This window comes from Corythoichthys intestinalis, chromosome 19 (genome assembly GCF_030265065.1).
Source record: "Corythoichthys intestinalis isolate RoL2023-P3 chromosome 19, ASM3026506v1, whole genome shotgun sequence".
Classification (NCBI taxonomy): domain Eukaryota; kingdom Metazoa; phylum Chordata; class Actinopteri; order Syngnathiformes; family Syngnathidae; genus Corythoichthys; species Corythoichthys intestinalis.
Window position 1 is genome coordinate 5289071 of NC_080413.1, and position 16292 is coordinate 5305362.

Genomic DNA, 16292 nt, shown 5'->3' on the forward strand with positions numbered 1-16292 from the left:
ATATACAAAGTCACATTTATCCTTTAAGAATTACAAGTCTTTCTATCCGTGGATCCCTCTGACAGAAAGAATGTTAATAATGTAAATGCCATCTTGAGGATTTATTGTCATAATAAACAAATACAGTACTTATGTACTGTATGTTGAATGTATATATTCGTCCGAGTTTTATTCATTTTTTTCTTAATGCATTGCCAAAATGTATATGCTCGGGAAAAATTATCGGGAATGATTGGAATTGAATCGGGAGCAAAAAAAAAAAAAAAAGCAATCGGATCGGGATCGGCAGATACTCAAACTAAAACGATCTGGATCGGATCGGGAGCAAAAAAACATGATCGGAACAACCCTACTTATTATGAGTCAGGCTTCAGCAGAACTAATGGACTTTCCATCTTAACTGATTTCCACGTGTGACGTAAAACTTCATCCAGGTGACATTTGAAGGAGATAGACGTTCCATCCAAATTTGACCATTAGGGCTGGCTATGATTGAACAAGACTGGACGTCTATGCCCGTCAATGGCACCGACAGATGATCATTCAATGGTAGTTTGAATTGATTTAGCCACGAATGAAAGCCAAAAATGTTAAAATCTTCATTTCAAAATTTATTTAAGTGGTCCTAAGATTGAGCCTTGTGGAACACCGTTAGCTTTTCAATGTAAATGTTAGGCAGTTTTAGTATAAAATACTCTGACTGTTTTCAACTGTGACACCAATTGAGACATGTCTATGTGTTGTTATGCGTATGAGTCAGTCCTCAGCAGAACTGATGAACTTTCTGTCTAAATTGATTTCCACAGATGACATAAAACTTCATCCAGTTGACATTTGAAAGGGATAGACGTTCAATCCAATTTGACTCGGCGATCGAATGACATTGGACATCTATGCCTGTCAATGGCACTGACAGATGATTATTCGGTGCCCATTTGAATAGATTTGACCATGAATGGCAGTCAAAAATGGTAAAATCTGCATTTCAAAATTATTGAAGCGGACCTAAGATTGAGCCTTGTGGAACTCCGTTAGCTTTTCAATGTAATGTTAGGTAGTTTTAGCATAAAATACTCAGACTGTTTTCAACTGTGACGCCTATTGTGACATTTATATTTGTTGTTATCGAGCAGTTAAGAATGTAGTCTGCCTTTTGCACAAAGGATGGAAATTTGTTGTTATGATGACTCAGGCCTCAGCAGAACTGATTAATGTTCCGTCTTAATTGATTTTCACGAATGATGTAACCCTTCATCTGGTTGGCATTTGAAGGGAACAGATGTTCAAATTTGACTGCGAGGGCTGGTGGCAATCGAACGAGAGTGGACGTCTACGCCTGTCAACGGCACCGACAGATGATCATTCACTGTCAGTTTGAATGGATGGAACCCAAAATTGTAAGAATCTGTAAAAATTTCAAACTTTATTTAAGTGGACCTAAGATTGAGCCTTGTGGAACTCCGTTAGCTTTTCAATATAATGTTAGGCAGTTTTAACATCAAATACTCGGATTGTTTACAACTGTGACGCCAATTGTGACATTTCTTTGGGTTGTTATATGTATGATGCGTCACACCTCAGCAGAACTGGTGAACTTTCCATTTTAATCGATTTCTACGCGTGACGTGAACCTCCATCCGGTTGACATTTGAAGGGGGATTAGGAGATGATTTCACAGTGTTTGCATTTGGAGGAAATTAAGGACTCCCCTATCATTGAGGCGGCACCTCAGAGGAAGATGGAGGTCCATTGACGAAGGCTGCTTATTTGGTTCAAGGGTGCTCACTCTTAAAATACTTTTTTTCTTGTACCGTTAACATCTTTATTCTAGTTCATTTGAGATTGAATAGCAATTAGTGTGAAAATGATTTTTGAGGAATACTATTTATTTCACAAAATTATATATTATCAAACATTTGTTGAATAGAATACTCAAGTGTAACATTGTGAGTAACTACTTACAATGTCTTGTATTCTTTTGTAATGGTATATATTTTTTCTCAGCACAACTTCATCTATATGAATTGTTATTATTATACTGTACTATAACCTAATACATGACCATATTAGGCCAAAAACATGACGGAAAAATCATCAAATTCAGACCACAACAATACTGAAACATCACCCGTCCAAAGTGCATGAGTTCGGGTTCGCATGTCGGCCAGCTGTCACGACTCTTGGTTTGTTTACATTCTCCGAAGCCGGGGCAGGGAAATGACAAAAGCCTGACTAACGACGGCGGCATAAAATATCGTTGTCGACAGTTTTGACTAGAGATGTCCCGATCGATCGGCATCCCGAGATCCCGGGATGCCGATCGATCGGGTCCGATCACGTCATTTTCAAAGTATCGGAATCGGCAAAAAAATATCGGCCATGCCTTTTTTTATATATATATTTTTCTTAATTAAATCATTTTCTAATTGTATTTAACGTTACAGACATAATATGTTACACTCATCCAGAGTCTTTAGTTTAGGCTTAGGGTAGGGTTATCAAATTTATCCCGATAACGGCGGTAATTAATTTTTTTGAAAATGTATCACGTTAAAATATTTAACGCAATTAAAGCATGCATTGCATGACCCACTCACACATTGTTGCGCTCAATCTGTAATAGTGCCGTTTTACCTATGTAGACAGATAAAAGGCGGCGTAAAATGAGTAGAGTGAATTTTGGCAGCCTTTGGAGCCTTTTTTTAATACAATCCCTCTCCCTACGATTAGAAATATCATGGGAAACAATGTGGGGAAGCAAGGTGGCAATTGATCTTTTTCTTAACACTTTATGTCATTTCTCAACGCAGAGAAGATATATCAATTGGTAGCACTACGCACAGTCATGGTTCCACTTCCTATCATGCATTTGGGCATGGCTACAGTATCATTTACTGAAAGCTCAACAAATACACTAGATGGCAATATTTAGTCATAATATACAAAGTCACAAGTCTTTCTATCCGTGGATCCCTCTCACAGAAAGAATGTCAATAATGTAAATGCCATCTTGAGGATTTATTGTCATAATAAACAAATACAGTACTTGTGTACTGTATGTTGAATGTATATATTCGTCCCAGTTTTATTCATTTTTTTCTTAATGCATTGCCAAAATGTATATGATCGGGAAAAATTATCAGGAATGATTGGAATTGAATCGGGAGCAAAAAAAAGCAATCGGATCGGGAAATATCGGGATCGGCAGATACTCAAACTAAAACGATCGGGATCGGATCGGGAGCAAAATAACATGATCGGAACAACCCTAGTTTTGACCATTATGGCGTAATTTTGCCATGTCGTACTGAATAAATGCATTTTTATTTCATATTCCATTCTGTACAAGACTGTTTTTTGTCATGACCATACCATTTATTTAGCAATTGGGGAAAAATACTTGGATAAAAAGAATATCCTGTAAAAATATTGGAGTAGAAAGACTGGAATTCGGAAATTCAAGAAGGAGGCACGGTCGTGTAATTTGTAATTATCTTCGAACTCGTCAAGTGCCGTTGACTGTTTGAATGGATTTGGCTATGAACGGCAGTCAAAAATGATAAAATCTGCATTTCAAAATTTAAGTGGACCCAAGATTGAGCCTTGTGGAACTCTGTTAGCTTTTCAATGTAATGCAAGGCAGTCTTAGCATCAAATACTGAACTGTGACACCCATTGAGACATTTATATTTATTGATATCGAGCAGTTAAGGGTGTAGTCTGCCTTTCTACTGGGATAGGCTCAAGCACCCCGCTAACCTGACAAGGATAAGCGGTGTTGAAAATTGATGGATGGATATTTGTTGTACTTATTATGAGTCAGGCTTTAACAGAACAAATAAACTTTCCATCTTAACTGATTTCCACGTGTGATGTAAAACTTCATCCGGGTGACATTTGAAGGAGATAAACGTTCCATCCAAATTTGACTAGGAGGGCTGGCTATGATTGAACGAGACTGGACGTCTATGCCCGTCAATGGCACCGACAGATGATCATTCACTGCCAGTTTGAATGGATTTGACCACGAATGGAAGTCAAAAATGTTAAAATTTGCATTTCAAAATTTAAGTGGACCTAAGATTGATCCTTGTGGAACTCCTTTAGCTTTCAATGTAATGTTAGGTAGTTTTAGCATCAAATACTTGGACCGTTTTCAACTGTGACCCCAATTGTGGCATTTCTTTGTGTTGCTATCAAGCAGTTAAAGGTGTAAAGGTCTGCCTTTCATCCGAAGACTGTAGAAAGACTGAAACAATGACATTTTGCGGCTCTCTTCGTCGCGTTTTCCTCGTTCTGAATCATTCCCCCTCAATGGGTTGAATTCTAAATCAGATGAAACAGTGACACAGCCGGCGTCATCCTCCTGTTGGGGACGCTAGAGCCCTATAATGATAGGCGTGGCTAAACGGCGGATTAAATACTAATTTCTCGTCATCTGCGCTGTGCCAAATTGTTGTATACAGTCGAATCGTCTCAAAATATGATTCTAATTCACATAATAATGCTATATGACTTTTTTTTAATCCTGTCGTACGCACTTTAAGGTTGTCGACTTTTTTTTCCTTGTAATTTTACAATGAATTGCTGAGTAAAACTCTAAACCAGTGCTTCTCAATTATTTTCTGTTACGACCCCTCCGGGAAGACGTAAACGCTCCGCGCCCCCCAATTCTCTGCCACCACTGTAAATATACTGTAATATCATTTGTATATAAAATTCATATTTATTATAAGTACAACTCTGCATAACATTGTGTTCTTTTTAATATTAAAGTAAAACGTAATATAGATCAACTTACAATAAAGTGTAAAAAAACAAACAAACACATCCATTCTGTAAAAATACGCTGGATACACTTTTTGACCGTTTGATGCTGAAAAATAAAATTTAACAAAATCATATATAATAATAAATTCAAATTGATTAGCAACATTAACTCATTAGGACAATATGTCGAACAATTAGACCGAAAAAATTAAAATTAAGATAACAAAAGGACAGTGTCATTGGAGAGAGGGACAGTATTTATTTTTGCTGCATGCAGTATTAGCTCCTTTGCTATGGTGTGGGGTCATTTTGCACTGAGCAGCTTGGTATGCCACCTTATATGATGCTGACAGCACTCGCTGGTTTACTGATGTAACACTTACAAAGCGGGAGAATCGTTGGCAATATTTGGCACTTGCTGAAAAAAAAAAAATTGTCCGCTGTCTGCTGCCAAAGTAAACAGTCTGGTCAAAGCCAAAAGCTAAATGCTACATATGCTTCGTCATATTTCCTTGTCTAAGCTTTTCATATCTCCAGAGGTCTTTGCTGTGTGCTCTTGTTTTGTTCAAAATTACTGCGCACACGCTAAAAATGAGAGTGGCACTGCCACCCACTGAGTGGATGTGCCATTACACTTTATTCTAGTATAACAAAAATGTATGTTCCCCAAGGTCACATGCGCCACCCCCAGCATCGCTCTGCGCCCCCCACTATTTGAAAAGTACTGCTCTAAACGATGACTTTTTTTTGGTGCTACGTGGGCTAACACGGCGACTGACACAGATACACACACAATGACGCGTTCTTTCCCCGCCCACAGCGAATGAGTGGGAGATCCCTCACATCCACGACACACGCTGAGGCCTCGAGGCGCTCTATAAAAAGAGCGGAGAGCACCTCTGAGCAGAGAGGTACGGCGCGGGAGTCGCAGCGCTCGAGGAAAAAAAAAGTCAGGAGGCAAAACACTGCCCAAAAAAGGGAACAAAAGGTAAGAAAACGCTCATTTTCTCCTTAAATTTTAGCAAGGAAGATTCGTTTTTGCATGTTGTGATGCTTTTATTCACACTTAGAAATGAGGCGGGCCGGCATCAATAAAAACTAACTGGAAAACGAGCACAACAATGCTAGGGGGAAAAAAAACAATTAAATAGTTGCATAATGTAGTGTGATTTTCCAGGAAACGCAACAAAGGGCAAAGAAGGCTAGTTAGCAGTCATGCTTAAATGCTTAACAGCAGGCTGGCGGGATATGGTAAATGGAAAATGCCAGGGATGGTATTTGTCAAGCGCCACATGTTAAGTTCATTTTAGGGTGCAAGATTTTGTTTTCTTTAAAACAAACAAACACAAAACAGCTAAATTCTAATGTAAAACTTATTTATGACATTCATTTTAATATAGCAGAAGCTTACTGTTCTAACATGATGATCTTTGTAGGGAAATCAAACAAACTTAGCAAAGTAACAACATTTTTTAAAAAACTGTTCTCAAAACCAAGATGTTTTGCTCTTGTAATTTTACAACATGACTTTATGTAGTGATTTTTTTTTTTTGTAACTGTAAATATATAAGTAAGAATGCGAGGTTGAAAATTAGAAGTTTTATGTAAAACATATAAAAAAATGCATACAAGGAAAAAAATGTATAATTCACTGTAATTGTTTGTCCTTAAATAAGTCAGAATACTTTTTTATGTACAAAAATATGCCAACACATGCGCAGTAAAAAAAAAAAAATCCTAATTGAACCCAATTAATTGTGTATTTATGCCGATATTTTCATGAAATACATGAATATGGATGATCCGTCTCGATATTTGTAGAACATAAATTTGTCAATTTATAGTCGTGGACGTGATTTAACCCTTTCATGCATGAATAATGAGTGTTTTTCTTCAGTGAACTCATTAACATGAACTAATTGTGTGTTAATATGGATTCATATTTCCATTATTTTCATCAACTACAGGGATATTGATGATCTTTATCGATATTTTTCCAACAAAATTTTATCTGTGTTAGTCATGAAGGTGATTTAACCCTTTCGTGCATGAATTACAATTGTTTTTTTCTTCATCTAAGACATTGGCATTACCTCATTACATGTTAATATGGATTCATATTTCCAATATTTTTATCAAATACATGAATATGGATGACCTGTCGCGATATTTTTAGAACATAAATTTGTCAATTTATAGTCGTGGACATGATTTAACCCTTTCATGCATGGATTATGAGTGTTTTTCTTCATTTAACGCATTAACATGAACTAATTGCGTGTTAATATGGATTGATATTTCCATTATTTTCATCAACTACAGGAATATTGATGATCTTTATCGATATTTTTCCAACATAATTTTATCTGTTTTAGTCGTGGACATGATTTAACCCTTTCATGCATGAATTGCAATTGTTTTTTTCTTCATCTAAGTCATTGGCATTACCTCATTGCATGTTAATATGGATTAATATTTCCAATATTTTCATCAAATATATGAATATGGATGATCCGTCTCGATGTTTTTAGAACATAAATTTGTCAATTTATAGACGTGGACGTGATTCAACCCTTTCATGCATGAATAATGAGTATTTTTCTTCATTTAACTCGTTAACATGAACTAATTGCGTGTTAATATGGCTTTAAATTTCCATTATTTTCATCAACTACAGGAATATTGATGATCTTTATTGATATTTTTCCAACCTAATTTTATCTGTTTTAGTCGTGGATGTGATTTAACCCTTTCATGCATGAATTATGTTTTTTTAATTCATGTAACTCATTGGCATGAACTCATTACGTGTTAATATGGATTCATATTTCCAATATTTTTATCAAATACATGAATATGGATGATCTGTTTAGGTATTTTTCCAAAATAAACTTGTCAATTTTAGTCGTGGACATGATTGAACCCTTTCATGCATGATGATTGTTTTTTTTTTCTTTATGTCACTCATTGGCATGAACTCATTGCGTGTTAATATCGATTCATACTTCCCTTATTTTCATCAAATACATGAATATGGATGATCTGTTTCAATACTTTTCCAACATAAATTTTTCAATTCAAGTCATGGGTGTGATTTAACCCTTTCATGCATAAATTAATTTTTTTCTTCTCCATCTAAGTCATTGGCATGAACGCATTACGTGTTAATATGGATTGATATTTCCAATATTTTCATCAAATACATGAATATGGATGATCTGTTTTGATATTTTTCCAACATACATTTTTTCAATTTATAGTCGGGGATGTGATTTAACCCTTTCATGAATGAATAATGAGTATTTCTCTTCATTTAACTCATTGACATGAACTCATTGCGTGTTAATATGGATTCATATTTCCATTATTTTCATCAGCTACATTAATATTTATGATGTTTTTCGATATTTTTCCGACAAATTTGTCAATTTTAGTCGTGGACGTGATTTAACCCTTACATGCATGAATTATGGGTATTTTTTATTCACGTAACTCATTGGCATGAACTCATTGCGTGTTAATATGGATTCATATTTCCGCTATTTTCATCAAATACATGAATATGGATGATCTGTTTCAATACTTTTCCAATATATTTTTTTGTCAATTTTAGCCGTGGATGTGATTTAACCCTTTCATGCATGAATTACAATGTTTTTTCTTTCTTTCATCTAAGTCATTGGCATTAACTCATTACGTGTTAATATGGATTCATATTTCCAATATTTTCATCAAATACATGAATATGGATGATCCGTCTTGATATTTTTAGAACATAAAGTTGTCAATTTTAGTCGTGGACGTGATTTAACCCTTTCATGCATGAATATTGAGTATTTTTCTTCATTTAACTCATTGACATGAACTCATTGCGTGTTAATATGGATTCATATTTCAATTATTTTCATCAGATACATTAATATTTATGATTTTTTTCGATATTTTTCCGACAAATTTGTCAATTTTAGTCGCGGACGTGATTTAACCCTTTCATTCATGAATTACAATGTTTTTTTTTTCTTCATCTAAGTCATTGGCATTAACTCATTACGTGTTAATATGGATTCATATTTCCAATATTTTCATCAAATACATGAATATGGATGATCTGTCTTGATATTTGTAGAACATAAATTTGTCAATTTTAGTCGTGGACGTGATTTATCCCTTTCATGCATGAGTAATGAGTATTTTTCTTCATTTAACTCATTGATATGAACTCATTGCGTATTAATATGGATTCATATTTCCATTATTTTCATCAGATACATGAATATTTATGATGTTTTTCGATATTTTTCCGACAAATTTGTCCATTTTAGTCGTGGACGTGATTTAACCCTTACATGCATGAATTATGAGAATTTGTCTTCATTTAACTCATTGGCATGAACTCATTACGGCTAATATGGATTAATATTTCCTATATTTTCATCAAATAAATGAATATGGCTGATCCGTTTACGTTTTTTTCTAACATAAAATTTTTTCAGTTCGTGAATATTGATAATCTTTTTCGATATTTTACCAACATAACTTGATCTATTTTAATCGTGGACATGATTTAACCCTTTCATACATGAATGATGGGTATTTTTTATTCATGTAACTCATTGGCATGAACTCATTGCATGTTAATATTGATTCATATTTCCCCTATTTTCATCAAATACATAAATATGGATGATCTGTTTCAATAGAACATTACAAAATTTTTATTTATGCAATACATTTAAAAATACTACATCTGAATTGATTACGATACACAGTGTGATTAATCGCAATTAATCTAACAGTTCATCATTATAACTGCTTATGACACATTATATCTCATTAATGGCGATAAATGCGCCGGACCTCCCGGTTCAAAATGATTGGACGTCTATTGCCATCAATATGTGTTAATATTTCATGAATATGGCAGTACACTTAAAATAAGTCTCCTAATGAGCACTTTTGAAGTCACAAAATTAAAAACCTGATCTTTTTCGCCCGATTCCGATCCTCTGAAAAATGGCGCGATCTGCCCGATGTCTGATCACATGATCAGAATATCCCTAAATTTTAATTCATGCAATACAATTAAAAATACAACATCTGAATTCATTACGATACACAATGCGATGAATCGCAATTTATCTCACAGTTCATTATTATAACTGCTTATGACACATTTATATCTCATTAATGGCGATAAATGCGCCGGACCTCCCGGTTCAAAATGATTGGACGTCTATTGCCGTCAATCTGTGTTAATATTTCATGAATATGGCAGTACACTTAAAATAAGTCTCCTAATGAGCACTTTTGAAGTCACAAAATTAAAAACCTGATCTTTTTCGCCCGATTCCGATCCTCTGAAAAATGGCGCGATCGGCCCGATGTCTGATCACATGATCAGAATATCCCTAAATTTTAATTCATGCAATACAATTAAAAATACAACATCTGAATTCATTACGATACACAATGCGATGAATCGCAATTTATCTCACAGTTCATTATTATAACTGCTTATGACACATTTATATCTCATTGATGGCGATAAATGCGCCGGACCTCCCGGTTCAAATCGATCGGACGTCTATTGCCGTCAATCTGTGTTATTATTTCATTAATATGGCTGTACATTTAAAATAAAAGTCTCCTAATGAGCACTTTTTGAAGTCACAAAATTAAAAATCTGCTCTTTTTCACCTGATTCCGATCCTCTGAAAAATGGCGCGATCGGCCCAATGTCCGATCACATGATCGGAACATCCCTAAATTTTAAATTATGCAATACATTTAAAAATACTAAAAAATACTACATCTGAATTCATTACGATACACAATGCGATGAATCGCAATTAATCTCACAGTTCATTATTATAACTGCTTATGACACATTATATCTCATTGATGGCGATAAATGAAAATTGGATGTCTATTGCCGTCAATCTGTGTTACCATTTCATTAATATGGCAGTACATTGAAAATAAAAGTCTCCTAATGAGCACTTTTGAAGTCATGATTACACAGAATGCAATGAATCGCCATTCATCTACTTAATCGCAGTTAAAATTGGCTACTATTGCCCAATTTTCCAGATTTGTGGTGTGTATTCATCATGGACATGTGCTGAAAGTATTCAGAATGACAAATAATTAGAGGGAACAACTGACATACCGAAGATGGATTTTTTTTTCATCTGTCATGTCCGTTCTTGTTTCGCCCAGCAGCTGCGCAACAGATTGGAGCATGGAGGGTCCGTGTTGGTTGTCGGTGGTGATGGTGGCGTTTGTGTCCATCCCCGCTTTGGGATCGGAGTGTACCGTTTGCGTGAGACTCAACAAGGGGAGGCTGCTGGTGAGTCACAATTTGCAAACGTTTTAAGCTCAAAGCTGGGATTTATTAGTTCAATTTGTTGTTATTCTGCAAACAAATAATGAGCTGTGGAGGTCGCTGTCCTGCCAGAACAAAAAAAAAAAAAAAAAAAAAAGGAAACAAACAAAAGGGACAATTGATCAGGTTGTCGTATAAATTGAAACATTTTAAACATTGAAATGTACGCTATACCTTTAAACAGGGGCGGATCTAGAAAAATATTGATAGGTGGTGATAGGGGGGTCCATAGGCGCATCCACTATTCAGGCGAAATAGACGATCGCCTTAGGCCCCCAACCAGTAGGGGGCCCCCAACCAGCTGCCCTTGCCCCAACGAACAACGGCTTAGCCCACCAGAGTCAGCAACACCCCCAACTATTCGTCGTGTACAATTACGTCAGCATACCAAACAAATAACAAAACAAAAAAATAAAGCCATTTGAATGCTGCATTTATATTATCTCTCCCCCCCACACACACACTACAATGGACTGTTCCACGACGATGGACTGAGTATCAGTCGCTTAGCTTCATTTAGCGCGGTTTAGTAACACTTAGCTCTGCTTAGCTGTTCGTTAGCTTCACTTAGCTCTCCCGCGGTTTTCACGCCACTAAGCTCGCTATTTTTACAGCTTACTTGCTACTTTGCACGTCGGCTACCATTTATTTCGAAAACATGCGCGAACGTCCTCTCCATGAGAGCCAAAGTGCAGTGAGGGAGAAGTTTAGAACAGGCCACTAATGCCTCTTTTAACGTTCTTCTTCTTCTTCACACCGAACATAAAATACACGACAGCACACCCTGTGGTGAAACAATGGAGTACAGTTCCAATCAGTCATACAATAACACGCAATCACTGGTTAACAGCAAAAGCACGTCATGTTCGTCATATAATTTATGATTTCTGGAGTTAATCCCACATACTTCAGAATTAATATTATAATATGGTGGATAAATACTACATAATACAGATTCTACACTAAGAATAGCTTTCAAATGACACTCATGACAAATATAATTGGCAATGAATAATTATTATAATTATGATACTATTATATATAGTAGGGCTGTCAAATTATCACGTTAACGGGCGGTAATTATTTTTTTAAATTTAATCACGTTAAAATATTTGACGCAATTAACGCACATGTCCCGCTCAGACAGATTTAAATGACAGTAGAGTGAAATGCCCACTTGTTAATTGGGTTTTATGGAGTTTTGCCACCCTCTGCTGGCGCTTGGGTGCGGCTGATTTTATAGGCTTCAGCACCCATGAGCATTGCGTAAGTAATTATTGACATCAACAATGGCGGGCTACTAGTTTATTTTTTGATTGAAAATTTTACAAAGTTTATTAAAACGAAAACATTAAGAGGGGTTTTAATATAAAATTTCTATAACTTGTACTAACATTTTTCTTTTAAGAACTACAAGTCTTTCTATCCACGGATCGCTTTAACAGAATGTTAATAATGTTAATGCCATCTTGTTGATTTATTGTTATAATAAACAAATAGTCCTTATGTACCGTATGTTGAATGTATATATCCATCTTGTGTCTTATCTTTCCATTCCAACAATAATTTACAGAAAAATATGGCATATTTTATAGATGGTTTGAATTGCGATTAATTGCGATCAATTTTTAAGATGTAATTAACTCGATTAAAAATTTTAATCGTTTGACAGCCCTGATGATTGGCAATGAATAATTATTATAATTATGATACTACTATTATATATAGTAGTATACTATAATAATATTGCTAGATTTTTTTTAAAGAATTGTTTTGAATAATGTTGGAAAGGCAAAGTCAATAGCCACGTTTACATGCTGACTTTTATTCATACCGATTCAAATCATTCCGAATGGAGAGTTCAGATCAGCTGTTTACATGTCACTTCATCTATTCCGATCCAGCGTTTACATGTGACTGCCTTTATTCCGAAAGGACGTTTGACAACTGCCGTCTGACATGCGCAGATGAATCAAAACAAAGCGTCAAGTTGCAAAACATGGAGATCGATCGTCGCAGTGCTGCTGTTTTAACTTTAACCCACTTGTTGTGTTTGTGGGGTCGTATCCGCTTCTGCTGTTTTGCTCTTTTGCCTTGTAGTAGCCGGTTTTCCACCGGTTTCTAATCTGGTCAACGCTCCGGTCTATTCCGGCTTCGTGTAACCTCTCGTGAACTTTTTTAAATAGTTCAATGTTCCTCGTTTTACGCCCGTCTAAGCGAGCAATCAACAGCAAATGACCTGAAATGCCACAAAATTAATCTCATTGGTTGCCATTGACCGCCATAATCGTCCAATCCATTTGAAGTAGGAGGGATGGCAGCGAATGAACGAATGTTGACTGTAAACTTTTAATTTGTTGATTCCAATAATCTTTTCTCAATAAAATTACAGAGTAGTTTTTTTCAATGGAAACTAGTGCGAGTGATTCTCCGAAAACATTAATGTCTTCTTCAATGTCATTGCGAAGCTCATCTCTTGTAAATTGTCGTTCTGAGACCCGGTTTTCTTCCTTCTGCTCTTGACTTTTTTTGGGCAAACAGAGTAGTCAAAAGGAGCAGAGGCAGCGAGAAAAGACACCCCGTGAAGTCTGTTATTTATTCAGATTGCAAAACACTAACCTCAAGCCCCTCTCGTGAATTGTGATCTCTCTCTTGCGTTTCTCTGATTCTTTGCCATCTAGGACTGCCTGGAACTCTGCAAACCACCGAGCCAGACGCCTCGTCCGGATCTGGTCGCGTCGGTCCTCAACGCCAGCGAGGAAAACGAACTCTTTCCCGCCAGAGTCGACAGGACCGAGCCTAAAGTCAATGCCGATAGACGGCGCTCTTACCTGATGGAGCACTTCCGCTGGAGTAAACCCTACCGGAACAAGACACAGGAACCCAGGGCGGGTTCTCGCGACGCTAAGAGAGGCTACTCCATGGAGCACTTCCGTTGGGGTAAACCGCCCGGCAACATAACACCCGGACCCAAACTGGGCCAGAAAGGCTCCAAGAGAAGCCCCTACGCCATGGAGCATTTCCGATGGGGTAAACCAACGGGGCGCAAACGCAAACCGGTGAAAACCTTCACCTTCCCGGACAACGGCGCTTCCACGGAGGCTATTTTCCACTCTCAGCCTCGTAGGCAACGGAACGGCAGGGAGGACGCCAATCAGATCTCGACCAGGCGGCAGGAGAGGAAGCTCCGTCTCCGTCCCCGTAACGCCGACGTGGTGAAATCCACGACCAATAACCCTCAGGGAACAATAGCCGGAATCTTCAGGGACATTCTTCTGAAGGATGTCCAGAGGATAATGGGTTGAGTTCGGAGTCGGACTTTTGCATGTTGCTACCAAAACCTATTCAGTTTTTGTTATACGCATGTAAAGTACCGTACTATTCCTTGATGTAAATGTTTTTATCGGGCGAATGCGATTGTTTAAACTGATGGTCTCAAACCGAACGTAGACAATCAGTCTCGGAACGATTAGTAGAGTAGTAGGTGTGGGAATGTTTCTGTTTGCCTCGATTTGCGATACATGGCTCATGATTATCTGACGATATAGCGATACACGAGTCAGGAATTCTATCTACTGTATGAAAAAAATAAACAGTTTCAAAGTTTTGTCTTCCTCACAGACTACAGTACAAGAATATTTCAGTGCAACATTGCTTTAAATGCACGTTTGAGTGCCATTGATGGCGCTTAGATGTCCAATATATTTTGACTGGATTGGACATTTAGCACAGTCATTGGCACTGACACCAAAGCATGTCTTGTGGGCATTGATAGGTCAGTTCCTGTTCATTTAAGGGCATTTACAGGTTACTTCGTCGTTGATTTTGAGACACTCTGTTCAATTGGGGGACATTCGTGATTCACTTCCTTTTCAGTAACCCAAAATAAACATGAAGTGACCTGTAATGCCCCAAAATCAATAGGAAATGACCCACAAATGTCCCCAAAGTAAAAGAAAACACCCAAAAATCAACGGGAAATGACATGAAATGCCCCAAAATGAAATCATTGCCTGGCATTGTCTGCCATTGACGGCCATAGATGTCCAATCCATCCATCCATCCATCCATCCATCATCTGCCGCTTATTCCGGGGTGGGGTCGCGGGGGCAGCAGCTTTAGTAGGGAAGCCCAGACTTCCCTCTCCCCAGCCACTTCAACCAGTTCAGGATCCCAAGGCGTTCCTAGGCCAGCTGAGAGACGTGGTCTCTCCAGCGTGTCCTGGGTTGTCCCCGGGGTCTCCCACCGGTGGGACATGCCCGGAACACCTCTCCAGGGAGGCGTCGAGGAGGCATCCGAACCAGATGCCCGAGCCACCTCAACTGGCTCCTCTCAACGTGGAGAAGTAGCGGCTCGACGCCGAGTGCCTCCCGGATGACCGAGCTTCAAACACTATCTTTAAGGGAGAGCCCGGACACCCTGCGGAGGACACTCATTTCGGCCACTTGTATCCGGAATCTTGTTCTTTTGGTCACGACCCACATCTCATGACCATAGGTGAAGGTAGATCGACTGGTAGATCTCCTTCTTCACCACTACGGACCGGTGCAGAGTCCGCATCACTGCAGACGCTGCACCGATCCGCCTGTCGATCTCCGCTGCTTCCTACCCTGACTCGTGAACAAGACCCCAAGATATTTGAACTCCTCCACTTGGGGCAGGATTCCCCAACCCGGAGACGCTGAGGACCATTGTCTCGGATTTGGAGGTGCTGATCCATCCCAACCGCTTCACACTCGCCTGCGAACCGCTCAAGTGAGCGTTAGAGGTCACGGTTCGATGAAGCCAACAGCACCACATCATCTGCAAAAAGCAGATATGCAACGCTGCGGCCACAAAACCGGACCCCCCAACGCTTCGGCTGCACCTAGAAATTCTGTCCATAAAAATTATGAACAGAATCGGTGACAAAAAGCAGCCTTGGGGGAGTCCAACCTTCACTGGGAACGAATTGGACTCATGCAGACAAAATTCTGACACTGGTCATACAGGGAACGAACAGCCCTTACCAAGGGGCTCGGTACTCTGTACTCCTGGAGCACCCCCCACAGGACTCCCCAAGGCACACGGTCGAACACCTTCTCCAAATTCACAAAACACATGTAGACTGGTTGAGCGAACTCCCATGCACCCTCGA

General features: G+C 38.1%; 2 protein-coding genes across 3 annotated transcripts in view; one reads left to right on the forward strand and one right to left on the reverse strand.

Annotated features, from left to right (window-relative positions):
- LOC130908014 (tyrosine-protein phosphatase non-receptor type 14-like) overlaps positions 1–11208 on the reverse strand; it is a 123050-nt gene extending 111842 nt beyond the window's left edge. Inside the window, exon 1 of the mRNA XM_057823602.1 lies at positions 10940–11208. The gene's annotated coding sequence lies outside the window, so the exon portion shown is untranslated. The remainder of the gene's footprint in view (positions 1–10939) is intronic.
- Positions 5597–14748, forward strand: LOC130908020 (pro-opiomelanocortin-like). Of its 2 annotated transcripts, none has more exons than XM_057823612.1 (3): positions 5597–5758; positions 10990–11119; positions 13837–14748. In XM_057823612.1, exons 2-3 carry the CDS (start codon positions 11012–11014, stop codon positions 14458–14460), a joined length of 732 nt encoding a protein of 243 aa, XP_057679595.1. In that variant the 5' UTR covers positions 5597–5758; positions 10990–11011; the 3' UTR covers positions 14461–14748. The 2 variants fall into 2 exon arrangements, with proteins under 2 accessions (XP_057679595.1, XP_057679593.1); XM_057823610.1 differs by having other exon boundaries at positions 5599–5758; positions 10993–11119; positions 13837–14747.
- The last annotated feature ends 1544 nt before the right edge of the window (positions 14749–16292 follow it).

Excerpts from the sequence above, each read along its gene's own strand:
- LOC130908020 (XM_057823612.1), top strand. The coding sequence starts at position 11,012 with ATGGAGGGTCCGTGTTGGTTGTCGGTGGTGATGGTGGCGTTTGTGTCC. Across the intron at positions 11,120-13,836 it reads TCAACAAGGGGAGGCTGCTG|GACTGCCTGGAACTCTGCAA; the intron begins GTGAGTCACAAT and ends TTTGCCATCTAG.